The following is a 27,911-nucleotide window of genomic DNA, read 5'->3' on the forward strand; positions in this document are numbered from 1 at the left end:
GAACAACAGCTGCTTTCTCTGACAAAGTTCTTGATGCTGAAGCAAAACACTGGACAATAACTGCAGTCGGAACAGTTTCACTTTGGTCCAGATCACATTTTGTGTGTGACATCATCATCATGAAATAAAGTTTGGGTCATAAAGACAAAAAAGAGCAACACTTTTAAAGAAGTTTATAATCAGATGTCTCCTTTTTTAGCCCAACCACGAAGAGCAGAACATTCGGTGCAGGAGAACAAAGTGTTTTGTGTTTTGTGTCAGTCTCACCTTTCCTGTCTGGGCTGACTTTTTAAAATGTGTAGTTAGTTTTTTGGGTGATGACTTTCCAAGACGTTTTCTTTTTCCAATCAGCATGATCCTCGGTTCATCTGCCACGAAGACATTGTTGTTATCCGCCAGAACATCAGGTTTGATGTAAGCCATCTTTAATTCCACCTGTCGCCATGTTGGCAGTGAAAAAAAGGGCAGGTAGAGGAGGGGGCGGGGCTTAGGGATCAGGAAGTGGCGGTTTAAGGATATAAAAGCTCCGCTAGCATTAACAGCATCGTTAGCACAGCTGCTAATGAGACAGCTAAGCGAACAGGCAGAGTTAAGTCAGCTAACGGCTAATTGGCGCTAACACGCCGAGGAAAGTAGAATTTCACCAAAACTCAGAAATAAAAACAACAGAACACCCCCCCCCCCCCCCGAGTCCAAGTATCAGCTAACCAAACAAAAGTCCACTTTAATGTCCGACATTCAAGTAAAAGACCTGCTTAACATCCAACGGCCGTCTGCTGTGACGTCATCCACCGGCGCCCCCTGCTGGCCACGCCCTCAGTTAGTCACATAAAAAGTAAGGAAATGTTTGTTTGGCAGATTATTTCTGTGTTAACACAATGCTCAGGAATAAATCTCACACTGTTGGAAAGCCTGTTTATTTGCCTTTTAAATGGTGCCTCATTTGTAAGGAACATACATTTGTGGGGTGGGCATATTAACAGTATCCATCACAACTAGAAATAACACACTGGATATACAATTAGATATGTTTTGTTTTTCATTGTGTGTTTGTAAGATTGTATGATCTATGGACTTCCTGTAGAAAAAAGGAAGTGAAGGGCCACAGTAACAGTTGGAGGAAGTTTTTGGTTTCTGGTTTCCTGCTCATATGATTTCTCTGTCAACCTGCAGATTTGCTCCAGATGACGACTTGTTTCCTTTCGTTGGGCCATCAAAGTTTGGAGACGTGGCATTAACTGATACTTGTTTTAAAGTGACTTGACTCGAGACATCATCTATCAAAGATGGAGGATGAGCAAAGCAGATGTCAGAGAGTCCTTGGGTCTTCAGGTTTGGTAGAGCCACCTGGTCGTCAGCACTGAGCAGTCGGACCTGCAGGAGAACAGAGTAACAACATCTGAAGGGCTCATCTCCCAGCTTTCTGACATGACCTGAACGCAGCATCAGCATCTGAGGTGTTTCACCTGGACAAGTGGGAGGAGTTATGATGAGCAGTCAGTCCTGCCTGAGGAACAGAGAAGGAGGAGGATGAAGAGCAGCGAATGGCTGTGACAGAAATGCTCCTGTCCACAAAGACACAAAGACTCTTCCAGGGCCACGTTCTGACACACACACACCAAGACACTGACTAACCCTGAACTCTCCCTGTTCATCACCAATCCTGAGGCCCTTAACCTGAGGGCCCCTGGGGAGTCAGGATCCTTACAGGAGGTTGAGTTTAACCAGTAACGTGACAGCTGAGGTGTGTTTGTTTTCTGACCTTCATCAGGAGTTTCCGGTTCTTCATGTACTGTTTCCATGGCAGCACATACAGTCTAGGGATTATGGGATGTCGGGTGGAAAACATTTTGGAGGAAATCTGACAGGAAGGAGAAGGTCAGTGCTGAAATCGCTTCCTTTTTGATGATGTCACTTCAGGCTTTTGAGAACTAAGTTAGTTTGGTGAATGCAGAAATAACAATAACAAGGCAAGAGAATATTGTGAAGGACATTTAATGTTAATATTTATTATTTCAGAGACCTGCAGGGATTAACTTTTTTTTTTTCATTTTCATAAACAATTATGCACAAGTGGCAATTGATTATTTTCTTTGGGGAAGAAAGTTTTCAAAAAAATTCACTCAGCTAATAAAAATCACTGGTAGTTTGTTTAGACAGATGGATTATTGAAATATTGAAATATTATTGAAAAAAAAAAGAATTTCTTGGTCTCCTTTGTTGCTATAACATTTAGATGTACAGGCGAGTTTCAAGATATAACTCTATCATATTGTACACTTTAACTTGTATTTGTTTATTTTTTAATTTTTTTTGTAAGTTTAAGGTTAAAACTTAGATTTTCACCCTCTGACTCTTTGTAAAGAGTCTTTGTGCACCTCGAGGTGCAGCACTGTTTTAAGTGATTTAAATTACAGGCTCTGTTTCCAGTACAATAAACAGAAAATAAACTCACTGCTGTCGGTCAGAGCTTCCTGCAGCTTCAGCCATGTTTGTCTGTTGACAGTCAGTTGCCTTAAAAAACCCCCCACTGATGCATCATGGGTAGAATTACAAGAACTCAATCAGTAAACTGTTCATCCGCTCTGCTTCTGTTTCTAGTTAACAAACATGGCTGTGAAATTTCATCATCGTTCCTTGTTTTCTTTTAATCATCTTTACTGTGTTTTCCCAGACAGAATCAGCTCTTAAAGAAAAGAAAGTTTGATAACAACATACCAGCTCAGGACCAGAGCGTTCCTGATTCCTTTCTATCTAAATGTGAGTTTGAAATAATAAACATCCAGAAACTCCCACGTGACCTGAATGGAGCTTTAAATAATCAGGAGTAACTTCTGAAACAAGTGAAACACATTTAAAAGGCTTACAGCTGGGGATGTGACAAAAAGACAGAGGCAGAAAACGCAAAGAATCATTACAGCAAAAATAAAACTTTATTCCTGAACAGAGGAAAATAAGATGACATCATTAAATCTGTGTATGAGCAGAATATTCACAGAATCACAGTAATGTTTGTTTCTGTAACAGTCTAGAACCAGAATCAGCTTCACGTGTGTAAATGTGTGATCGAAGTGTAAACTCTTTTCTTTGGCTCCATCTGGAGGTTAAATCAAAAACAACACAGAGTCCGTAAAGAGTCAGAGGGTGAAAATATCTTTTTTCTCCATCAGCCATCAGAATAATTCAAAATCTGCTACTTCAGATAAAAGTCATTGACATTTCTGTCATGTTTAACGCAGCGTGAGGTAACTAAAGGAAAACCCCGTCAGGGTCTGAGGAGGATCTGCATCCTGCTGGATTTCAGCCCTGAATGTCCTCATGAGGACAGACAAGTGTTTCCTGTGTCAGAGCGAAACCATTCAAAAGACAGAAGACAGATCCAGCACTGAGAACCTGGATCTCCACAGACTACAGTACCAGAAAGCAGCTGAAGCCAAAAGACAACCACCGCTGAGAAAGTCTGTTTCCATCCCCAGAGAGAGAAATCTGAAGTCCACCTCCACAGCTCACGGTGCTGCAGTGATGCAGACATGCACTCTGGAGGCGTGTCAGGACATCATGACATCATCACTGGGCGTGGTCACAGGTGAGTGGTCTTCAGTTTCTCTTCAGCAGTATTTTACAGTATGTTTATTAAACCACCATGTTCTATCATTTTCAGTGTCTGCTATAATAATCTACATATGAACGTCATCTACTCTGGTTTCTAATTAGAAGGCAGAAATCTGACTGGACCCGACCTGGTCTGAACTGCCTGCAGGCTTCGGGTCAGGTGGGGTCACTTCCTGCAGCTTCAGGCAGCTTCGTCCATCAGCCTCTGCAGAGTCTTCTGTACCTGAAGAGTTAAACGTGATGTGAGTGGAACAGTCAAGTCTGCACTTTAAAACGTGATATTTAAGATGTCTAATTACAGTCTGTGTGATTTAAATCAGCTAATATGCTTATTTCAGCTCTCAAAGGGCTCATTATCTGGAAACTAAGAAACTGCACTGAAACAACAAGCTTCATTCTGTTCAAAGTGATATTACTGAATCCTTTTAACATTGAAAGAGCTGTACAAAAAGGGAAAAATGAAAAAGAGCAGCAAGGCATGGGAGAGTTTACTGCCAACCTTAAACAGACACAAAACGTTTGAGGATGATTGAATTTAAAATCAAAATAGATAAATAAATATTAAGGTTGGAAATGTGACCATTTTTAAATAAAATGACAGAAATATTCAGATCTTGTGGTCAGGTCCTTTTCGCAGGGCGTTAATTGATCCAGCTCTGAGCTGTGATCGGTTTCTCCTGATGAAACTGTATTTTATTTTAAAATGTTTGGGTGTCCGATTCTCGGAGCGATGGAGGGAAGCCAGCTCCTCTTACAGCTGACGGCCAGATCGCTGACTATAAATGTTTGATTAAGACCAGCGAGCGTCCGGTTTCACTCGGCTCTCTGGAAACTTTACTGTTGGTGGTTTTACGTGTTGAAGAAGCACAAACTTTACAGACAGTGAACACAAGTAAACATTTACGTATTTTACTCAACACAAATCTGAGGTATGTGCTCTTTACTTGTGTTTTTTCCCACATTAAAACTCACAGGCAAATATTGTCCTGTAGAAGATGTTTAATAGAAAATATGAAATCATTTTATCAAACCCTTATAACAAATTATTAACCATTAAACAACCAGCTACAACATTAATGTCAGTTAAGATGTTAATGTATAGAATTTAGACTGAAGACACGGACTGACCTTCTCCAGCTTCATCAGGTTGATGGTCAGAATTTCAGAGAAAAACTCAGCGTCAGAACCTGATCTCAGGAGGTCATGGCTGGAAAACAAAGCCAGGCGTGACACGTTATCTCATCTTCTCATCGCAGCTCCTTTTATTTTATTACATCTAATCCTATTTATCTCACTTCATCCAATCCTATCTTATCTCTTCTTTTCCTACATAGTGAACATTTTGCAGTAACTTTTAAAGTTGTGAATATCTGAAAAGGTGAAAACATGAATAATAGCTCTGATCTTCTGTCCCTGTCAGTGTTAAATGTGGAAGTTTTCAGGACGTGGATGAACTCAGTGTCTCCGTCTGTCAGCTCACTCTTTATGAGTGGACTCCGTGACGGAGCTGAGCGTCGCCAGCATCTGTTCCAACAAGATGATTTTAAAAGCCAGAAAACAGGAAGACAGGACCAGGACACACACCCTGAGGACACACACACACAATCACATCAAGTTTTTAGATACAAACAAATAACTTCATCTGTGTCTAAGTGTGGCCTGAATGAATTAATGAATGGCAGTAAACTTACAGAAACAGGTAGACAAACAGCAGAGTGTTGAGAGAAACTGTTTTCATTGGCCGGCTGTCAATCACCACCTGTGAGCCTGGAAACAGGAAACAGGAAATGATGTCACACTGGGAAATGGTGTGGTGGTGAAACACAATACGCCTCTAACAGGATCAGGTCTTTTTCCTCCAACCTAAAAATATCAATAACTCAGAAACAACAACAAAGAGACAGAACACGTCCGTCCCCGGGGCCCGTTGTGTACCTGGAGGATTTGCCTTGTGCTGTTTGTGGTCTGAGCTCTGCTGGTTCTGCTGGTTCTTGACTCTCTGTTGATGGTCTGGACGTTCAGGGGGCGGCGGCCTGTCCGAGCGCTTCAACACATCCAGGTACGGAGGGACGGGGAACTCTGCGGAGATGAACAGGTGGGCTTTCAATACCCGGCTTTGTTCTGGTTCTGATAACTACAGTTTGGACTTAAATCCTTCTGTGTGTCTCTCATCCTTTAACTGGGATGTCAGCTCATGAGAGGTGGAAGAGCCGAAGGAAACAGAGGCAGGAAGTAAAGTGGAATAAAGACGAGCTTCCGGCTGGTTGGTACCTGCTAACTTCTCGTATTCGGGGATCGGGGAGTCAGAGCTGCTGCTCTCCTCCATCTCCTGCCTCCTCTGCCTCACTGTGCCATCCAGGTCGATGAAGTCACCTGGAAAATGCTGCATAGACACAAAAACGGTACGGTCGCTAAATCTGAGCCTCCACACAACTCCTCAACCTCAACAAGCCCACAAGTCTTCACACAAACCGTCTATGAACGTGGGCGACAAATACAAATATGCAGTCGTGTTGTCAAACTGGTGACGTGTTCACAGTTCAGATGAGACTCACACATCGAGGGAAGCGAGGCGTTCGTGGTGACCTCTGACCCCTGAAGCTGTTCTCTGCTGAGGACGGGATGGGGCTGCTGCATGGACTCTTCTGAAAACAAACCAACACGTGTCAGTATGTGATAAATAAGGAACAACTGCTTCTTTGTAAAGTATCAAACAGTCTTTTGAGGTAAACTCCATTAAGAATTTTTTTTTGCATTATATTTGAAACTTAAGTTAAAGGGAAACACTGAATTTAGGGCTGGTCGTGGACGTCTGTCTAATGTGTCCTGTGTCCTGTCCTACCTCCAGATGGAGACAGACGGACATCAGGAACTTGTAGGTGTTGTCTCGGGACAGGAGGGACACAAACATGTACTGCAACGAAAAACACAGCAGTTTGGGTGTTTACAGCAAAACCTCAAGGTTTTCCCCGGAACCCAGATAAAAGTCCTGCTGAGAGGAAACGATGAGTCCTCTGTCTCACCCGGTCGTTTGCGGTGGCGACTACCAGAGCATTTGGCACCAGGATGGCAGTTTTGGTCTTCTTGATGTGTGTTACGGACACCACTGGGATGGCAATCTGGGGCGGACAAACACCAGGATGAACAACAGCTGAGTCCTGGTCAAACTACCTCTTCATGCAGACCAGACTGAGACAGTTCATTAAAAAAACCAACAGGACGACTGCTTTGGTGGTGTTGTGGTGAGCTGTACGGAAAACTCTGGAGAGGAATTCCTTATTTCTTTACTGGACCGTTCATTGAAAAAACAGGAGGATTGGAAAAACAAAGCAGCAAAGACTCCAGCTGCATCTCACAATAACATGACTATTCATCACTCTTAGATGCAGATCAGCAACAATTTAGTTTCCAAACCAACAACTATCACATTTATATTTGATGTATATAGTTTTTTACCAGAATAATCAACAAAGATATATCTGGAACTGCTGAGGACATTTTAGTTGAATGTTTAATTAATCTTTTTTGTTAAGTTTCAAAAAGATGATATAAAATAGAATTTATTAAAATTCATGGTTCCTGTTTGTTGTGCCCGTCAAAGTTTTCTGTGAAGCCGCTTCAGGTAATTTTTATCATTTAAACCAGCGTGCACATCCAGCCTGATTACATCACACCAGTTCATGTCAAAGTCTCAGACACCGAGATGGAAACAAGAGATGAAAGAGAGAAAGTCGGAGGACTTGGCACCGAAGACATTTGAGAAGGAAGAGATTTAGACTGCAAACATAAAACCCCTCCCACTCTGTCCCAGTTCTGTCCCAGTTCAGGTCCAGTTCAGTCCCACTCTGTCCCAGTTCAGTCCCAGTTCAGTCCAGGTTCAGTTCCAGTTCTGTCCCAGTTCAGGTCCAGTTCAGTCCCAGTCTGTCCCAGTTCAGTCCCAGTTCAGGTCCAGGTTCAGTCCCACTCTGTCCCAGTTCTGTCCCAGTTCAGGTCCAGTTCAGTCCCAGTCTGTCCCAGTTTTGTCCCAGTTCAGGTCCAGGTTCAGTTCCAGTCTGTCCCAGTTCAGTTCCAGTCTGTCCCAGTTCAGTCCCAGTCTGTCCCAGTTCAGTCCCAATTCAGGTCCACGTTTAGTCCCAGTCTGTCCCAGTTCAGTCCAGGTTCAGTCCCAGTCTGTCCCAGTTCTGTCCCAATTCAGGTCCACGTTCAGTCCCAGTCTGTCCCAGTTCAGTCCCAATTCAGGTCCAGGTTCAGTCCCAGTCTGTCCCAGTTCAGGTCCAGTTCAGTCCCAGTCTGTCCCAGTCTGTCCCAGTTCAGTCCAGGTTCAGTTCCAGTCTGTCCCAGTTCAGTCCCAATTCAGGTCCAGGTTCAGTCCAGGTTCAGTTCCAGTCTGTCCCAGTTCAGTCCCAATTCAGGTCCAGGTTCAGTCCCAGTCTGTCCCAATTCAGGTCCAGGTTCAGTCCCAGTCTGTCCCAGTTCAGTCCCAGTTCAGTCCCAGTCTGTCCCAGTTCAGTCCAGGTTCAGTTCCAGTCTGTCCCAGTTCAGTTCCAGTCTGTCCCAGTTCAGTCCCAATTCAGGTCCACGTTTAGTCCCAGTCTGTCCCAGTTCAGTCCCAGTTCAGTCCAGGTTCAGTTCCAGTCTGTCCCAGTTCAGGTCCACGTTTAGTCCCAGTCTGTCCCAGTTCAGTCCAGGTTTAGTCCCAGTCTGTCCCAGCTCTGTCCCAATTCAGGTCCAGGTTCAGTCCCAGTCTGTCCCAGTTCAGTCCAGGTTCAGTCCCACTCTGTCCCAGTTCTGTCCCAGTTCAGGTCCAGGTTCAGTCCCAGTCTGTCCCAGTTCAGTCCCAGTTCAGTCCCAGTCTGTCCCAGTTCAGTCCAGGTTCAGTTCCAGTCTGTCCCAGTTCAGTTCCAGTCTGTCCCAGTTCAGTCCCAATTCAGGTCCAGTTCAGTCCCAGTCTGTCCCAGTTCAGTCCAGGTTCAGTCCCAGTCTGTCCCAGTTCTGTCCCAATTCAGGTCCACGTTCAGTCCCAGTCTGTCCCAGTTCAGTCCCAATTCAGGTCCAGGTTCAGTCCCAGTCTGTCCCAGTTCAGGTCCAGTTCAGTCCCAGTCTGTCCCAGTCTGTCCCAGTTCAGTCCAGGTTCAGTTCCAGTCTGTCCCAGTTCAGTCCCAATTCAGGTCCAGGTTCAGTCCCAGTCTGTCCCAATTCAGGTCCACGTTCAGTCCCAGTCTGTCCCAGTTCAGTCCCAATTCAGGTCCACGTTCAGTCCCAGTCTGTCCCAGTTCAGTCCCAATTCAGGTCCACGTTTAGTCCCAGTCTGTCCCAGTTCAGTCCAGGTTCAGTCCCAGTCTGTCCCAGTTCTGTCCCAATTCAGGTCCACGTTCAGTCCCAGTCTGTCCCAGTTCAGTCCCAATTCAGGTCCAGGTTCAGTCCCAGTCTGTCCCAGTTCAGGTCCACGTTTAGTCCCATTCTGTCCCAGTTCAGTCCCAATTCAGGTCCAGGTTCAGTCCCAGTCTGTCCCAGTTCAGTCCAGGTTCAGTCCCAGTCTGTCCCAGTTCAGTCCAGGTTCAGTCCAGTACCTTTATGTCTTTGCCAAACACCTTAGAGTGGAAGCAGATCCAGTGGTCGGAGACAAACATCCGTCCCTGGTAGAGGATGTCTTTCTGCAGAGCACAGGTGTAACCTGATGAACAAGTAAATCACATCAGCTCACTGAGGAATTAAAAATCTTTAACTGTCACTATCTATAACTTTAACTACAGAGTTGTAATTTCCTTGTCTTTGGTTCCAAAGTGATAACCTGTTTTCTGAACTTATCCTCCTGTAAGGTGTTTTATACAGATTTTATATTGATATTCTGAAGTGTGACTTCCGGGTGACTAAATGTAACAAACAGCACATTCAGTGTCGTGCTCTGCCCTTTGTGCTCTCCAGAATAAACATGACAGCCAAAAAATGCATTTTAAGATATTATTCAAGGTCACAGATTTTTTTGTTTGATTTCTCTGGATTGGAATTGAATGGAATCTCATTGCTGAATTGGGATTTATGTTATGAACATTAAATCATTATGTCATGTAAACAAACAGCTCACAGGTATCAAATGTCCAACTCCGTCTAATCCCTCATTCAGTATTTAAGGCGGAGCGGAGAGTTGTGGTCATGAAGGACTTACTCTGTCTGAGCTGCTCTTCTTTGCTGATCTCCTTGAATATTTTATGGTACTGGCAGTTGGTCTTTGAGAGCTGAAACACACACGTGCACACACACAGACACACATTTAGCATATGCAATATGCTCACACAGTCACTGCTGAGTGATGCTTTCATATGCATAGGGGAGAAGGAGCTGAGGAGCTGATGTGGGGTTTTTGAATGCCTGAATATTTTCGAGGGGATTGGAGCTGTCAGTCAGTGTTGGGCTCATATTTAGAGACTTCATGAAATAAACATAAAGCAGCTTATTTACAATACGATCTAAGCTACAAATTTAGTTTTTGGCATAAATATTCATATCAAGATTGATTCCAAGTCACAATGGTGTCAGTTAAAGTGCAGAAATGACAAGTGGCTTTGTATATGTGAGGCATTTAAGCTGCTCTTCAGGTAAATAATTTGACACCTTACAGCATCAGCTGACTTTTTTCTGTTTTATCTGTTCTGTATCTGAACGAGGCCCCAAACAGCATCCTACACTGAACACTGCACACTTTTAAATTAGGAAACACGGAGGAAAAATAAAAAGCAACCAGGTTCATCAGTTCGACCCCAAACAAAAATACTCACAACACAACGGAAATCATGTCAGCAGACACACAAAACAGATTTAAATCATAAAATAACATGATATATAAAAAGTCATGACATTATATTATTTAGTTTTAGTATCCACAGCCGCTGACCTCCGACCTCTGGGGGGCGTCCAATCCCCAACCGACATTTATTTATTTGTCTGTTTGTTTGTTTATTTGTGTATTAAAAGATGCGTCTTCACTACAATAAAACGTTGGAATAAATATAATTCGACTAACATACAAATAAAAAACTTGTTTTTCTTTCCAAAACGGTGTTTTGTTAGCATTAGCATTAGCAAACGGCCGGAAGAGGACGGTGCTGACGTCAGAGGAGCGCCAGCCGCTAACACCTGAGCCGGTTAGCCGCTCAGCAGCTCCACGAATCATGAGTGAAACAGGTTTCTTTACTTATTCTATTTCTTTACTGTGCTTAGTTTATCCCCCGATGTTTCCTGACGTCCTCAGAGACCTGGGCCTTATTTTTTATTAATAAGTTAATTAATATTATTTTCTTATTCCATCACGGACAGGTCACATATCTGTCTTCATGAGAAGTTGTTTTGTTTACACCTGATGCAGGTGAGACACTTGATTGGTTAAACAGTGTGTATTTGTGTGTCCATGCCATTGTGTTAACGTGTGTACTGTGTATCTACAGGCCTGTCAGGTTTTGGGGTGTAGAGAACGATTAGCAGATTGTTGTGTGTTCAGCTCCAGCGGATGTTGTTATTTCCATAACCAGCTGCTTGTTGGCTTCAGGTGTTTCCACTGAGAACAGAGCTGATGGTGTTCCACTTAAAGTCTTTGACAAGGAAACGCAGGAGGTTCATCATTTAACCTGCTGTGCAGAACACTGCTTCTATCTTCCCATGCTTACGTAAGCTTTGTGCAATATACATATTACCTCCAATCAGTCAGTGGTCTTTGTGTGTTTTACTAAATTGTGGTTCAGGGTGTTTCAAGGAAAAACTTGCACAAGTTCCTCAAGATGAAAATTTCCCCTCTCAGGATCATTCATGAATGATGCTTTTTATCTTCATCTGCTGTCATCTCCAGTTTCTCCGCAAATTAATTTTAAATGAAAACTAACGAAAGCAAAAAAGCATGCAACATTAAAATTACACGCTGAAGCAACACAGATAGAAATCTTCCTTACCCGCAGACCTCAGCACAGAGAACCGTAATTAGTTCTGCCATAGAGTGTGAATGTCACCCAACAGCTCCATTTATAATTTGTCCCGATGGTCCTTTGCAGTAATATTACTGTTGGAGGAAGAACCTGCTCTGGCGTTACGACCATCGTCACCCTCACCCTCATGTACAACAGGACGCTCTCTGACTGTGTCAGTGATCAACAACACGATAACGATGGCAGAAGCAATGTGTGATATCTCACCGCTGTGTGACAGTGGCTCCAATACTGTCATGTTAACAGCTGTAATAAAATGTGTATCTGGGTTGAATGCTAATGATAGCTCACCTGGCTGTAATGACACTTCTTCCTCTCTATCTTGGAGTCAGAGTCTGTGTGGACCTGAGTCAGCAGCGTGTGGTCAAAGGTCTTTGACCTGCAGACGAGATCACACACAGACAAATTAACTTACGTAGCTAATGCCACAGTATATAAACTCTCATATTACTCTTTACACATCTGTCTGTGAGCCTCTGTCCTCTGATTCAAAGGCACAACATGAATTATTATTCAGAGAGAAGTTGGTTTATCCCTCATGGCAGTAAAATCAAGTCTCATATCACAGTCATCACTTTTACTGACTTAATAAGAGCGGCATTACTATTGATTGGGAGGCCTTTTTTATGAGTTGTCTGTCCATTGTTCCCTCTCGTTTAGCTCCATGTGCAGTTGATTTCAGTGACTTCAGGCACCGCCGTGTCTGAATGTTTACTGATAGTGCTGAGACTTTAAACCAGCTGTGTATATAAACTGCCATTTATTATGATTAATCCTAATGTTCCAATATCAACTCATCATCTGGAGATAATTATGTCTAAAAAATGACTAGAGGCAGAATTATGTCTGATTTACTGTCTCAAATTAAAAATATTCTGTTTTGAGATGAAATAATTAATTTAATTAAGACCTCTTAATGTGTTTATAACCACCCCATCTTCAGTCAATCCACATCAAAAATAATAATAATCAATCAAAGCGCAGACAGATGAGGTGCATGCTGCTGTTCACCTGACTAACGCCGGCTTCCTCTTCCCTGTGAGCTCCTGATCAGCCACCTGCAGAGACTCAATGACCATCCTCCCATTTCTCTGACACTCTTCGGCCAAGTTCTCTAAATCTGAGCTGCAGACGAGAAGTCAGCAATTAGTTCACCTGACCAAAATACTTCCCACGATCCTTTGCAGAAAAAGCTGATGGGGGAAGCTAGAAACAGAAGTTGAAAATGTAGTAATCATTCTGTGTAATGCAGAGCTGGAGGAGACCCCTGTACTCCTTCTTAGTGTGTTCTACATTGAGGGAAAATTACAGTGAGTGGGAGAAATGGAGTGTCCCTTTGATTATAAGTAGAATAAATGGACACGTTTGAGTAATTTTGTCGGATAAGAGAGTAAATTTGAGGTTAAACTCAGAAGTCAATCGGTTCTGTTGTGGAAACCACCAAATCAGCCAAATGAACAACATGTTCACTGTCAGTGTTGTTGGTTTTTAGATGATCAACATCCCATCAAATGTGAAAACAGTCACACAGACAAACACTCCATGATGGAGTGTGTTTATCTGTGTATTCTCATCCTCCATCTTTGACAGTGACGTCTAGAGTCATGTCTCTACATCGGGTGGGTGATGTCACAGCCAATCAGAGAGTCTCTGGATCAGTCCTGCATGTTTCCGAGTTTATTGTGTTGACAGAATAAAGACAGTCAGATATTTAGAGCAGAACTCCTGATCAGATAAAGATAGAAACTTCAGATCAGCTCTGTTATGGTTTTTATGAGTTTTATCTAAAAATAAGGAAGCATTATCTTGTTTTCTGAGCTGGTATCCCCTGGCACAGTGAAGAGAGTTTAACTGACTCTTTGTTTATTATATTAAATCAAACTACGGTTATTGACTGATAAACAGACAGCTTCATTAATAGAAACTCTGGTGTTGCAACTGCTGCAAAACTATTAATGATAAACACACAACTGTTACAACCAATATCAACGTGTGTTCTGTACAATCTATACATCTTCCCGTCAGACTCACTGATAATCCCTGTCCTCGCTCTTTGCAGCTCCTCTGTTGGACTTCCTGCCGTCTTCCTGGGACATCTGCTGCTTCACACCCTGCTCTGCCATCACACTCACCGGTTTTTCGTTTCTACCATCAAGCGTCCTGAATGCTGCGGTGAGAACTGAGTGGAGAACTGACCCTGCAGCCCGATCCCCTGCTCCTTCACCTGCCTGTGGGAGTGTCTGCTGGGCCTCCTGGGCTCACATGACACAGCCAATCAGATGGCGGGACGAGGTGTGTGTGTCCATGTAAACCTTTGGTCAGTGACATGTTACCTGACTTTGTTTGGAGACTCTGGCCTCTAGCTGTTAGATTTTGTTGTGTTGTGTGCAGGAGGAACGTGTTGAGATATTCAGTGTCAGTGGGAACGCGGTGATTTCCCTTGCGGCTCTTTGTGGTTCAGTTTTCACACGAACAAACCGTCTTCTCTTTTTGCACTTTTTCTGCCCACACAGAGCAGCATGACACCCGATCGCTTTCTCTTCTGATACACGTTTGATTGTTTATTTTATCCTTCCTGTTCAGACTAATGCAGACCAGAAGGGTCAGGTAGAGAAAACTCCACCACTCTGACTGCAGTAACACTCCACTGAAATAATTCTGTCTTCAGCAGAAACCAGGGAGGGAATATATATGATATAATAGTACACCATATTATTTTACTGTCTATAGCCACTATCAGGTCTCACCTACAACCACCTCAAAAAAATGAGTGAATGTGACGAAACAAACTGAAATAATGATTAATTGGACAGAGATTGATTGATTCTCAGAGTAAAAATGCCAAATTAGTGAAGGTGCACGTAGATCCGTGTGAAAGAGTTGGATTTGTGCGTAGAGATATTTATATTCAGTCTGATTTAGGACTTGTGCGTAATATGACCTGACTGATATCAGCTGTCACTGGGTCACAATAACACAAAAACAACTCATCTTAAAGTGAGTCGCTTCCTTTTGTGTCCATCTCAGCTCCATCTTTATGTAATAATACACTGACCTCACACAGCTAGTTTTTTTAATCTGGCTAGTCTGCGTCTGCAGGCCTGTGACTCATTTACTGAATCTGATTTGTTGAACAGAAGCAGGAAAACAATTTTTTTTCGTGATGAAGTTGACTGACCCACTGTGTGTGTGTGTGTGTGTGTGTGTGTGTGTGTGTCATTGACTTTCAGACGCACACATACAATGCTGCACTTTGAAACACAAACAGTGTTCTTCTGTTTGTGTTCTACTTTTAACTTTGCAGAGTTTTTCTGTTTTTCTACATTTTATTAGAATTACTCGTTTTCATGATTAGTGTTGTATGAAATTGATTTATTTATGATTTCCATCCCATTTTCCATTTATTGCAGGTTGTGTTGTTGTTGTTTTAATGTGCATCCTGCTTTATTTTCAATAACAATGCATCAACTATTATTTTACGTAACAAAGTCCAGCATTGGAAAGATGTAATTGAATTCGGTGGTTGGACAGATTCACCTTCACGATAGTGTTGGACAACACTGAGTGAAGGCTACACAGTTTGTGTGTGTTGTGTTGTGTAAATGGGGACTAGACGCCCTTTGGAACACAAACATACACTACATGAACTGCAAGTTGGGCTTTTCTTTTCTTTTGTAAATAAAGTGACACCACAGGAAGTGTCAGACAGTCGGCCTTTTTTTAACCTCACTTTGGTCATGGCCATAATCCCTTCGAGCGACGCTCCTTCAGTCACAACAACCACTGGGTTTGTGTTTACATTACTAATATTTTATCCATCCGGGAATCAAATTTACCCATCGTCTAACTCCTCATTCACTGTCTAAGGCAGAATGGAGAGTTGTGACCATGAAAGAAAAGAAATGATGGAAAGAAGACTTTATCATCCTGGAACCACCGCGGTTTAACATCAATGCTTCACATGGACTTTGAAATATCTACCAGAATTAGTTCAGAACAACTTCCCGTTTCACTTCCAGCAATTAAAAAAAAAAAAAAGCATTAAATCAAGCAAACCATTAGCTGAAATGAACTATATCAGAAAGATAACACTAAGGTAAAGCCAAGGGGGACCAGTATCCTCTGGAGACCATGAAGTCCATCCAACAACTGCCAAAATATTTGATTTCACCAACACAACGACCCAACACATGAAATAAACTGCAGAAGAAGAACATTTGTCTTTAACCTGTAGAAACAGCGTTGGAGACACTGCAGGTCACTGTGCTCTTACCGGTGATGTCCTGTTGTATTGGACAGTTTGGACATGCTGCGCCTTCTCTTAAAAGGAAATGAGTCATCGGCGTGGTTCTCCATGACGACGAACTGACTGTTGCTGCATTACAAACCAAATTAACCTCAGTTACAGCTCACATCTGTCTCTGGCTGTATATATATATCCTGGAGCGGTGTCAGAGGACACGCCCCCTCACCCCCTGCCATAATATTCCATCTCCTGTTTGTTTGGTTTGATGGCGGTGCAGTCTGTGACAGTTTCACTGACCCTCTTTTTCCTTCTCCTTATGCCCCAAATCTGTTATCAGAGTTTCTGGTCAGTGATTGACAAACTCGTAAATGTTGTTTAGTCTCTTTTGCGGAGCCATTTTATGGGATGGATGCCAGTAACTTGTTTAGTTGGCTGCCTCTGTGATTTCAAACAACAAACACAGCTGACGGTTTTGTTGCGGGATAATGGAGTAACGGCGCCCTGAGCTGAGAACGAAGCCTCCGTTATGGCAGCAGGTCAGGTGACCGGTCCCTTCCCAGTCCGGCTTCAGAGCCAGTGCTGAAGAGTCCCAGCTGGACTCAGAACTGGCTTTTGTCTCTGTGACCAGGCCTTTGTTTCCATCTGAGATTCTGGCATCCAGTGGCTTTGATGATTTCATAATAGTTGTTGATTTGATTAAACTGCAGCTTTTTAATTACAAAAATCACCATTTACTGAAAGAGCAAAATGTTGGGTAAAATAATGAGGAGCCACGAGGAAAAAGGCTCAAAATGGAACAGCTCAGAATCAGGAAATAATCACATTTATTGATGTTTGGTAGTTTAGGCTTTTCTTGAGAGTTCTTGAGGATTTCTGCTGGTTTCTCATGAAGCGTTGGTGTCACTTTGTGTATCTTCTGCAGATTCTCAGCTCAAAGTTCTTTGGTTCACATCGAAGAGTTCACATAAGCGTCTGACTAATACACTTTTTGTCAAACGGAATGACATTTTTTGGGGACTATTTCCATCCACCTTTGTTGCTCTACGGAGGGTGTGTGTGTGTCTAAATACACTACAGTGTGTGTTCATGGTAATGAAGGAGCTCCTTGGCCCAGAGCAATAAGGCTTCAGATGCACACACACGCACACAACTCGTTAGTGGGAGACAATCCCTGTTGTTTTGGGGCTGTTCGTGGGATTTGTTGACATTAAACAGAAGCAGGAAGTCAGAGTCGGCAGTCTTTGGTTATTCAGAATAAATGAAATAAAGATAGAAGTTGTCCACTCAGGGAAGAAACTCAGACTGAAGGTTGTGGTGTGTTTGTCAGCCTGGACTCAGCTTCCCTCCCAGAAATGAGCTGTCAGCAGCTCCTTTAAAACCAACGACTCCCAATAAATCCCTGCATCTGTTTCATTCAGTGCAAATTTCCCCTGAATGAGGACGACAAACTGACTCTGCTCTCCCTGATGACTGCAGTAACACACAACCACAACCGCACACACACATTCTAATCAGTGTGCTCAATGGGTTTTTCTCTGCTGCATCTGTATTTACTCCACTCATCCCTTTAATGATTCACTGACACTTCATGACGCCCACGTGGCTGCAGACACAGACAGATGCTCTTTGATTTTTCATGTTCACCATGACAATTATCTTTGGATGTATACACTCTGCGTTAGTCCGTCAGAGACAAAGGCACCTCAAATCTCTCTCACACTTCAGTCGCTCAACTGTCCAGATGTTTTCTGTACAAATGAACCTACTGAGCCAGTTTATTAGGTGTTCTGAGCTAAAACTGGTGCAGCCCAATAAAAAAGGTCCTGCATTAGATCATGACACTTTATGACCATTCACGGAGCTGAAGTTTGTGCTGCTGTTGTGTTTTATTGGCATGTAGATGTGTCTGTTGTTTGAAACACAGTCCAACAGCCACAAAATAAGCCCAAACAACAATCAGCTCAGTGAAAAGACAACATTGAAAGGTGGGATCCGGTGTCGGCTGTCATTTCAGCCATCAGAGCCCTGGTGTTTTATTTTTTGAGTTTTCTGATCCAATCAGACACACCTGAGTGGATTTTTTAACAATAAAACAAACACAGCAGCTCCGCCATGTGGCCAAACTCTGACACCTCCTCATAGATTTACATCCGAAATTCAGATTTTGAGCCTTTTCAGACATTATTTATTCATTGTCTGAGAGAGGGACAATAAAAAAAGCTAAATGAAACATTAAGCTTATAATATTTCTGTCACAGAAAACCAAGACAGACTGGAATCAAATGGATTTTGTGTGTTTTGTTTGTTCTTGTGGGCAGACGGACATGAGGATCTTTTGTTGTTGTGTTTTTCTAAACTTTGTGTGTGATTGTGTGTTTTTTCCGGATCAGATGTGGAGGCAGCAGGGCCGGGCCTGATCCAGCAGCTGCTGCTTCACTGCGGCGGCTGACAATGACTTGAATGCTGATTATTGTGGAGATCGACAAAGGAGACAAGGAAAGGAGATGAGCCGTTTCCTCAGAGCTGGGCAGAATGGAGGGCTGCTGACCGACTGCAGGGAGCTGTCACCCAACCACACCGCCTCCTCCTCCTCCTCCTCCAGCTCCATCTCCATCACCTCCTCCTCCTCCTCCTCCTCCTCCAGCGCCGCTGGCTCAGCCGACAGACACGCGGCCCTGCCCTCGCTCCAGACCCGGGGACCTGGAGGCGGCGGGTCGGAGCCGAGGAGATCCGCGCAGAAACGCAGCCGAGCCGGTCGGGAGGGACGAGGCGGCGAGGCGGTGCGCGGCGGCGGCGCCGGGAAGCAGCAGCAGCAGCAGCAGCGGCGTCGGGAGGCTCAAGGACGCAGCGGCGGGGCAGAAGGACCGGAGATGATTTCAGCCGTCGGCAGAGAGGCGGACGGCGGCACCGGCACCGGCACCGGCACCGGCGGGGGGAGCGGAAACAACAACAACAACAACAACAACAACGGCGTCTCCGAGCTGACCGCGGCCTCTCCTTCTGCGACATGCGCCAAAGCCAAGGAGGAGAGGAAGGGGAAGAACGTGATCCGGGGCTGGAAGAGGGACCGGGACCGGGACCGGGACGCCGCCGCTCCTCCCGCCCGGACCAGGAAGGAGAAGCCCGGCGACGGCTCGTCTCCTCCTCCCTCCGTCTTCCTGCCGTCGTCCGCCCTACCCGAGCATCATCTGTGCGGCCCCGGACACTGCCCCTGCGCCGCACCGGACTCCAGGATCATGGGGGAGAACGGCAACACAAACGGCGTCAACAACAACAACAACAACAACAACAGCGGGAGTAAAACGCTGCTGCTGGATTGTGGAGTTAAAAGCGGCGGCGGCGCTATTGTTGTCCGGCGGCAGCATGACGACACACCGGCCGCCAAGAAGCACCGAGGAGCCGAGAAGGTAAGCTGCTTTTATTGTCTCCAGGCCAAACAGTAACACACACACAGACACACACACACACACACTGACAACAATACCCCAAACAGCAGCTTTCTCCTCACACCTGCAGCTGCTGGATCCTTCACATGTACTGAACCTCCAGCAGCATCCTTTTCTTTAGAAACAGGAAACTGAGAAATGAGATATTCTAGATATTCAGGGCAAAGAACAGACAGACAGACAGACAGACAGGCAGACAGACAGACAGACAGACAGGCAGACAGACAGACAGGCAGACAGACAGACAGACAGACAGTCAGCTGCAGGTGTGAAGGCCACAAAGACGGTGTGCACAGCAGACACAGCGGGATGTTTAATGGATGGAGGGATGACCGCCTGCCTGCCACATGATATTTATTTCCTATTGTTGCGTCCCAGCTGGTGTCATTGTTCCCGGTCTGTCTGCTGCTATTTACCATGCTGATGTGCAGGTTTTATTTCTTTTCTGGTATTATTCCCTTTTTTTGGTCACTCTTATTTTTGAAGGGAGAAGGAAGAAGAGGGGGGAGGCAGCAGCAGCCGTGCGTCCTCCATCCTCCTCCTCCTCCTTCCTCCTTCCTCCTCCTCTTCCTCCTTTGGGAACCATTTAATCCAGTCATCCTTGTTTTTGCTGGAGATTAAAGGAGAAAGCAACTATTTACATGTGCAGAGGCAACTTGGCAGAGGAGTGTCGATGAAGCTCTTCCCCGTCAGTCCTCCTTTTTGTTGCATCTGCTCAGGCTTTTGTCTGCTCACTCCGTTTGGGGAAATGACACGTGATGTCAAAAATAATCAGGTGTGTCAAAATCTTTTTTCAAGTGAGACGTAAATACTCACAGATTGGACTGCGGAGAGGAAAACGAGCCTCGCTCAGGTCAGTGCTCCGGTCATTTCAGGGTTTGGGGACGGGGACGCTGCCACTTGTGAAACATCTCTGAGTTTAAGTCAAAGGAGGAGAGACAAAGATGGAGGGAGATGGAGGGACGGGTGGAGAGGTGAAAGAGGTGTTTGATAGAGAGGACAGCAGAGGACGCGGCCTGAATGAGTCCAAAAGATGCAGGAAGGAAAAAAGAAACAGATGGAGGATGTCCAGGAGGAGTTTTTTTTTTTTTTTCATGGCTGCAGGATTAGATGAGATGGGGGGACGAAGCGTCCTCCCTGCTGCTGGCAGATGCTGCTGACAGGAGGAACGCTGGCCTGCCCCGGCTGCTTTGTTTATTTGTTGATCTGAAGGATTCCCGTTCGGCGGTAAACACTTAACCACACTGTCAGCAGTTTTAATGCCTGGTCAGATTGGAGCTCCACACTTTTACACCCTCGTTTAGGCTTTTTCTGTTTTTAATTTTTAAAAATGTCTCCAAGTCCGCTCACATTCAGAATCAGTTCAGACTCTGAATGTTTCCAAAGAAAAGTTCCTCTCATGTGTTTGGTCGTTCTACAGCTGATCTGAAGTTTCTATCTTTATCTGATCAGGAGTTCTGCTCATTCTTAGGAGAGGTTGTATTGAAGTCTATGGGAAAATGTCCCTCCTCCTCCCTGATGAGTTTATGGTCTCGGTCTTCTACACAACATGATGTTCATTTTTTAAATGATGCTCCATTTAGAGGGAAAGGGGAGGGGTTAGGGGCGGGGCTACTGTGTGACTGACAGGCTACAGATTAAAGAGCTCCCAGCTCCTCCATGTATGATTTCTTGGGGCTTGAACAAACCAAGATGGCTGACAGACAAATTACAAAGGAGGCTTTGACCTGATGAAGGGTCAAGACCTGATGTAAAGTCAGATGAATGTCTCCTCTGGGTAGTTCTTCAGGTTTCGCTGTGTTAGGGGGATTGTGGGTCGTTCCCGTCTCTGCTGCCTGCTCGGTTAAAAATAAACACATAAAGGGTGAAATCTAAAGATCCCTGACAGCAGTAAACGCCGCCGGGCCGCCGCACAGACTCTGACTGTCATCTGCATGACAATAACACCAACCTGAGCTCGTCTGTGAATGACAGCGGCTGCTCTGTTATCACCTCCTGTCTACGTCTGTCAGTCTGCATCCCTGCACCAGCAGAAACACCCCCCACCCGCTGCTGGATCTTATTGGTCTATCTTGAAACCTGATCCCCTCATGGGGGGGTGTTCACATGCTGCTCAATATCCGGCCACTCGTCTTCCTTTGTTTGGGGACATCATATCCTGTTTGCTGTGATCGTGGCGAGCCCGGCCTGAGATGTTGTGAAGGAGGCAGCTGTTTACCTGGCAGGTTTGAACAGGTTTGCACAGGCTTGGTTTCCATGGCGATGTTGACGGCGTTTGGTTTGTTTTGGGGGGTAGGAAGGGGCCGGGGGGGGGGGCGCATCTAAACAGCTGATCCTGAGCGACTGAGAGGGATCAGGAACAAAGCATGTGAATTATCAGATATATAAAAACCTGCAGATTTTATTTTCACTCACATGAATCTTCCAGGTTTAGGTTGTTATAAAGGTGACAAAATATAATTACTCCAGTTTGAAAAACGAAAACAGACTGATTTCTGAAACTGCATTAAAAACGCTCTTTTAGGCCCCTGAAATGAGACAAACTGTGGAAAGTGTTTTATTGAATGGATTCGACTGAACACGCTGTCTCTGTGAGATGCACATCTCTGAAATAATCTACATCTTTTTTTCTGCGTTTTTACGTGAGGCAGCGAGGACAGACACAAAACCGACATTTCCACTGCAGTCTGTGAGACAGATGCAGAATTTGATGACACCAATATGATTTTTTTTTTTTACCATTTTAGCAGCTGCAGGCAGCGAGAGAGAAATTTTCGACTCATTTTATGTCAAAAATAAATTAGAAATTTATTTAGATGAAGCAAAATCAAACAGAGATGCACTTTAATTGAATGGAATAGCCTAAATTAAATTCAGTCGTATAAATCCAATGAAATGCTGAGTTTCAGGCTGATAATGACACAGTTAAATCAGTTTTGTCCTGATAAAACTACTCCACATTTTTGTGTTTCCTCTGCTCTGGAGCTGCTTGTCAAACAGAGCCATCAAACATCCCAAAAAAACATTCACATTTTGATGTCAACACTAAATGAAACACCCGCGCTCTGGACGTTAGGAGACGTCTGTTTGACCAGTGGATTGTTGTCATTGGAAGTCCCAGTCATGGTGATGACATCATAGTTCAACTTATCACTTCCTGTTTCAGACAAACATGAAGCTGGATATTTTAACTAACGAGCAAGTAAAAGAATGCTGAATTGAGATTTTCAGAGATTAAAAAACATAAATTTTCAGGAAATCCACGTCCTAACTGTACCTGTTACATTGTAGGTAATAAATTCAGCAGACGAGATGAAAGCTGCTCTGTTATTGATGCCATCACTGTGTGTTAACGTCATTACTGTTTGTGTTCAGCAACAGAACGGTCATTAGAACAGAACAAAGAGGCTTTAGTTTAGTTCAGTGATCAGAAATTCATAATACTTAGATTAATTACCTCCAATCAGACATCACACTTATGAAGTCATCAGTTTAGAAATGTGCAGATTCTGCAGCGTTGCCATTTGTTACTTAAATTGTAAAGAATGCTCATCAGGTTATTAAAATGATTTTATTTCTGTCTGTGCTTCAGTGAGTGAACAACAGCCCGGAGCGACGCTTCCCGAGCAGCTATGTAATACATTTTGTTCTCACAGTTAGAGGCTTTAGAGCCGACGGGACAAAGAAGCGCTCCTTCCAATTTCAAAGCCCAAAAAAAAAAAAAACAACTTGAATGAAATCTTTTTAAGAATATAAAAAATCGCTCTGTTTACCTTTTAGGTAGCGTTTCATCAGAGGAAAATAAATGAAAGGTAAAGCATGTTGAAAGTCTAAAGGTCAAAAGGTTTCAAGATCTCCAGGTCTAAAAGTAGGCCTCCATGTGGTCCAGGTTCTGTATTAATCCAGAGAAAGTCTCGCCCACATGGACTTACTATCCAAAATTTGCAGGATGTGGTTTCTCCGAGACCAGCTGCGAAATGTTAAACTACACTGAGATGAACCACAAATATGTTCTTATGGATGCAAACCTTTCAAAATAATAAAATATGGGCCTTTAATATAAATATCGATCTTTAAAAAATATGTTTTATGTGTTGTTTTGACCTTCAGAAGGTTTCAGGATAAATTTTGACTTTTTCTTTCTAAAGGTTTTTTGCCCCAAATCATCAGCATGAAAATGATGACAATGATGAAAGAGAAGAGCAGGCTAACAGCACAGCGTGTTAATTATGCTAAAAATACACAAAAAAGTGCTAATGATCCCTTTCGACTCCTCACGGTGATGAAGGCAGAAGAGAAATATAATCATAGTCATAATAATTTCTGTGTTTACCTGCTGTTGTTTACCGTCTGATCCCTGACAGGACTTTATGGTCGACCGACCTTTTTATTTCGCACGTTATCACCGGTCTTTGACGGGATTCAGAGTCATGGCGTCGCATGTCCGGTCTGCACCTGAGGCTGATGATCAGCACTTTGATGATGTTTATCTGTTCATTTTCAAAGGCAGCGTGGTCAGACAGTTATCTGACAGCCAGCTCATCACACATCTCTCAGAAACACCCTACGAAATACCACAAAATACGTGGCTCGAAAGTCTGGATGTGGATCAGTCGGTTTGACTCGTGTCTGCTGAGTCACGTTCACAGAGATCCAACAAAGAAGGAGAATGAATTTCTAAAAAGCCAACAAAACAAGTGTCTGAAGCTCTCCGTGTAAAATGAAACGTAGCGACACTGAGAGGTTCAGACAGGAAAACGGATGAACTGGATGAGCCGATCAGACCAGTTGTGTGAAATATAGGTATTTATCCAGCTCACAATATGGTTAAGTTCCAAACAGGAGCTATCATTTATTCCATAATTAATCATTTACTTACTTTTTACATACACAAGTGTTGCAGTGCTGCAGAGGTCACTGGAGCGTGTCATTACATCAACAGGTCTTTGTTTTAGGTGCGACGCACAATCTGTAGATCACGTGATGCGAGGAGCTGGCCAAAATGAAATGTTCTCCAGCTGCTGTGCATGTGTGGGGTCTGGCTCTGAAACTGGGATCAGCAAGTGTTGAATAATATCAGACAGAAAGAGGTGGAGTATCTCTGGTTCTGGTTCAGGAGGGGTCGGGTCGGGATCAGGACGGGCTCAGATGCTGCTCCTCCGTGTTCAGGTGGTTTAATGACGCTTCTTTGGCACCTTCTTCATAAAGTTTTCCAGTCATATCCAACCCAGATGTCACTAGAAGGACCACATGTCCCATCAGCCCCGTGGAGGGGTGTCTGGAAAAAGAAAAAGGACCAGAAATGTTTTTGTGTGTGAAAGTGAAACTTTCAGTGACAATGATGAAGACGTCGGTTTAGCTTAGTGTCCAATTCTGCGTGTCGTCTTCACAGTTTTTCATTTCTCTGCGTCAGTTTGAACGCTGTGACGTCACAGATGGCGTACGTGTTGTTTAGACATCACGTACACCTCTGCCCGCTGGTCGTGTCACAGATTTACAGTCAGTACCGTTATCACAGACTGTAAACATTCACACAGAAGATGATCCAGGTCTGCCAGCAGATAGGACCTGCTGTGGACAATGAGTTTATCAGGGAGATAAAACAGCTGCTGCTGCTGCAAACACAGACTGAACTGACTAAATACTCTGTTTGGCTGAGTCTGAGAGCAGCTGGACCACCTCATCTGTTCGTGCAAATAATCACTGATATTCAACAGTGACAAGCAGACGATCAGTTGCCTGATTGATTGATTCACCTCAGAAAACAGGCTTGATCTTCGTGACTGCAGCGTGACCCTTCGGAGGAAACACACTGAAGTCAGTTCATTAAAAGGTTCATGCGGGAAATGGCCGAATATTTTCCGCGGTGATTCTTCCTTTGTTTCACCATCCAGAGGAACCAAAATGTGTTTATTTCCAATTTTCAGATTCATGAAACTCTGTGACGTGTCCAGCGGAAACCTCCTGGGATGAGAAGTGCAGTAGTTCCTCTGTAGACCAGTAGAGTCTACTGGTTCACAGAACAGGAACGGTTTAAGGAGAGAATCTTCATATAACGCACCTGTTTACGTGTTATTAGGATTAAAGTTTCAGAGGATTGAAGCTGTCTGAGCTTCATGTCGGCTCTTTGGAATATTGTGATGTCTTACGATGTTTCTGAGATAATTGCTCATCATTTCTTCATGTTGTTGTGGCAGATTTTCACGTTGAGTCACGTTTTGCAGTTGACTTTGGTTCAGTCGAGCTGCTTCTCCCTGAATACGTTTTTTAAACTGATTTGTCTTCCAGTTGTTTGTTAAACATCTGGTTGGTCAAACGGGTCAAACCTGAACCACAGGACCGACAGTCAGAACATATCTGGACTGTATATATTCATATCTACACTATTTATAACTAATTGTAAATATTTAACTGAGTTTATTGTTCCATTATTCTGTTCATATTTAAACTGACACACTCTTGACTTTTCTTCTGCGAAATAAATCAGGTTCTGATCTATTTTTATGATTCTGCTACAACAGTTCAGTCACTTGTTGTTGACTGTCATGGTCCCCAGAAGATGATCCCTAATATTTCTGGTTTCGGGCAGCAGCATCATTCAATATTCAGGAGTTCAGATTTATTCATTTATAATCTGTTCAATGAAACTTGTCTTTAGCTCCAGAAAGGCAGAAATTTCAGAATCGGTCAACACGTGAAAGACAGTTGATCCGACTTCACGGTCTGATGATGCAGATCGTTCCCTCCCGACACTCTCTGACCTTTTTACCTTCATCACGGCCGGGATGTTCAAACTGCAGAGATCCTTCTGTCTGTTTGTTGGTCCTGGAACTGTCAGTCATGTGGCACCTCGTGGTGCAGTGCCATCAGAAACTGCGGGTGTTTTGCCTTCGTTTGAAATCGCTGTCAACACAAATTAGTGAAATCATATCACACTGTCCTTTTGTTCTTTTTAATCCCTGATGCAAAAAAAAGGGATTGTTTCTCTAAAAAGTAGAAACCACACTGAACCCTCCCGACAAATCAACAGCAATTAATCAGAAACCGAAACACACACGCATAAATATATATTAGTTAATGTGACAGCAGTCAGGGAGTCCATGCTGGGCCCAGTCCACCACCAAAACCTCCCACAGTGGACACTGGACCAGGGAGACCTTTGTCCTTTTGTCCACGTTGACCTAAACCTGGTCCAGACCGAGTCCAGGTCTTCATGGAACCAGTATTGTCTGATGTCAGCGGCCTCACTGCAGAAACATTCAGGACGTTTGAGGAACAGAAACTAGCTCAAGGTTTTTGACTCGGCTCCAAATCTCCCAGATCTGAGTCCAATCCAGCATCTGAGGATGAGCTGGACCAACAAGTCCAGATCCACTTCACAGCTTCCAGGACTTAAAGGATCTGCTGCTGACATCTTGGTCCAGATCCCAGAGCTCAGCCTTTAGAGGTCTAGACTGATGTGTGCTGCACTAATTGCCTCTGGAGAAAACGCAGGAATACGTTTTGGTTGGACGCGCTCTCTAACTCTTTGCTGTGTTTTTAGACGGTAATAGTTGAGCTCCTCCAGACACAGAGGTGAGTTTTATCCTGTGGACCGACCAGATCAGTCAGAAGGTTTCGTGGAACGACGTGACGCTCTCGTTCTCCGCTCTGCAGGCTGGCAGGTTTCCCTCCTCAGCTGTTCATTCACTCATTCGCTGCCGCGCTGCTCGGGGGAAAATGTCATAAAGAAAATGCATCATAATGTCACCACCCACCATCTGTCATTACCTGAAAAACCTCTGAAGAATCAGCCCAGATCCTCTTCTCCTCGTCTGCCTTTCATATTTATTTAACCGCAGCTCTCAGAAAAACATGGTGTTCCTTTTTATACACTGAAGATCCTTCAGGACACCGTCTCATCTGTTCAAACCCAAATCAGATTAAAGCTTCCTCCGTCTGCTGGAAGATGATGGGAAATGTGGCCCAAGTCAGAGATGTTTTGTAGTTATGATGCTGCTGGTTCCAAAAGCATTAAAAGGTTTCCTGAAACATTCGCAGCATCTTTGTGAAAAATGTCTGTTGAATCATGAAGCAGATGCTTCTGTGACATTTTGGGCTAAATTCATGTGCTACAAGGTTTTACAGTCTGGGTCTGGGCTGAATCCTGACTTCATCCATCCATCCATCAAATGGTGTTCGAGGCGTCCAGACAAAGTGACGAGGAAAACCGTTATCAACCTCCAAAGTGCGAAGGGACCGAGGGCATGGGGAACATTTTTAACACGGCACATTAAGGCAAAATCTGAAATTATTCAGAAACTGCAGAAATATCCGCAGGGTTGAAAGTCTAAATGCAGAAACGTTTGATGATGTGACCTGTAGAAATCACACCGTCACAAACGCCTGCAGGAGAAATTTGGTTTTGTCACAGAGTAAAATAAAACTGTTAACCAAAGATAGAACAGTAAAAATTATACAAACATTAAATGCAAAGGAAGCTACAAGTTCCCTTATTTCACTTATGTCTACTTAAACTAGAAATGATGACTTCATCTGCATTTTATTAGATTTTATGAATAAATCTGAAATGAATTGAATATTAAACTAACAATTCATCCTGTTGTTGAGGCTCTACTGAGGGGACACATCCGG

The 27,911-nt window shown here is 43.8% G+C and overlaps 2 protein-coding genes and 2 long non-coding RNA genes across 4 annotated transcripts in view; 2 read left to right on the forward strand and 2 right to left on the reverse strand.

The window, feature by feature from the left end:
- Positions 1-946: 946 nt before the first annotated feature.
- On the reverse strand, positions 947-2,495 carry LOC115049161 (uncharacterized). Its single transcript, XR_003841108.1, has 4 exons — positions 2,456-2,495; positions 1,763-1,861; positions 1,467-1,507; positions 947-1,374 (listed from the first exon to the last, which is right to left on the reverse strand). It is a non-coding gene; the product is annotated as an uncharacterized LOC115049161 (long non-coding RNA).
- On the forward strand, positions 1,234-4,066 carry LOC115049162 (uncharacterized). The gene is made up of 3 exons (XR_003841109.1): positions 1,234-1,878; positions 3,240-3,586; positions 3,715-4,066. It is a non-coding gene; the product is annotated as an uncharacterized LOC115049162 (long non-coding RNA).
- gramd2b (GRAM domain containing 2B) lies at positions 3,132-15,941 on the reverse strand. Its single transcript, XM_029511178.1, has 14 exons — positions 15,859-15,941; positions 12,597-12,710; positions 11,877-11,964; positions 9,779-9,848; positions 9,183-9,286; positions 6,636-6,731; positions 6,455-6,526; positions 6,168-6,257; positions 5,884-5,995; positions 5,548-5,691; positions 5,304-5,379; positions 5,093-5,197; positions 4,741-4,819; positions 3,132-3,835 (listed from the first exon to the last, which is right to left on the reverse strand). Exons 1-14 carry the CDS (start codon positions 15,939-15,941, stop codon positions 3,794-3,796), a joined length of 1,275 nt encoding a protein of 424 aa, XP_029367038.1. The 3' UTR covers positions 3,132-3,793.
- A 375-nt stretch (positions 15,942-16,316) lies between these two features.
- The window catches only part of znf608 (zinc finger protein 608), a 38,336-nt gene continuing 26,741 nt past the window's right edge, over positions 16,317-27,911 (forward strand). The window contains exons 1-3 of the mRNA XM_029509983.1: positions 16,317-16,321; positions 18,476-18,963; positions 19,064-19,238. Coding sequence (XP_029365843.1) covers positions 16,317-16,321; positions 18,476-18,963; positions 19,064-19,238 — 668 coding nt within the window. The remainder of the gene's footprint in view (positions 16,322-18,475; positions 18,964-19,063; positions 19,239-27,911) is intronic.

Source organism: Echeneis naucrates, chromosome 9 (genome assembly GCF_900963305.1).
Source record: "Echeneis naucrates chromosome 9, fEcheNa1.1, whole genome shotgun sequence".
NCBI lineage: Eukaryota > Metazoa > Chordata > Actinopteri > Carangiformes > Echeneidae > Echeneis > Echeneis naucrates.

Coding starts and splice junctions, on each gene's coding strand:
- gramd2b (XM_029511178.1), bottom strand. CDS start 15,941: ATGGAGAACCACGCCGATGACTCATTTCCTTTTAAGAGAAGGCGCAGC. Junction 5,996..6,167: donor CGCCTCGCTTCCCTCGATGT/GTGAGTCTCATC, acceptor GTGTCTATGCAG/CATTTTCCAGGTGACTTCAT. Junction 5,692..5,883: donor CGAATACGAGAAGTTAGCAG/GTACCAACCAGC, acceptor TCATCTCCGCAG/AGTTCCCCGTCCCTCCGTAC.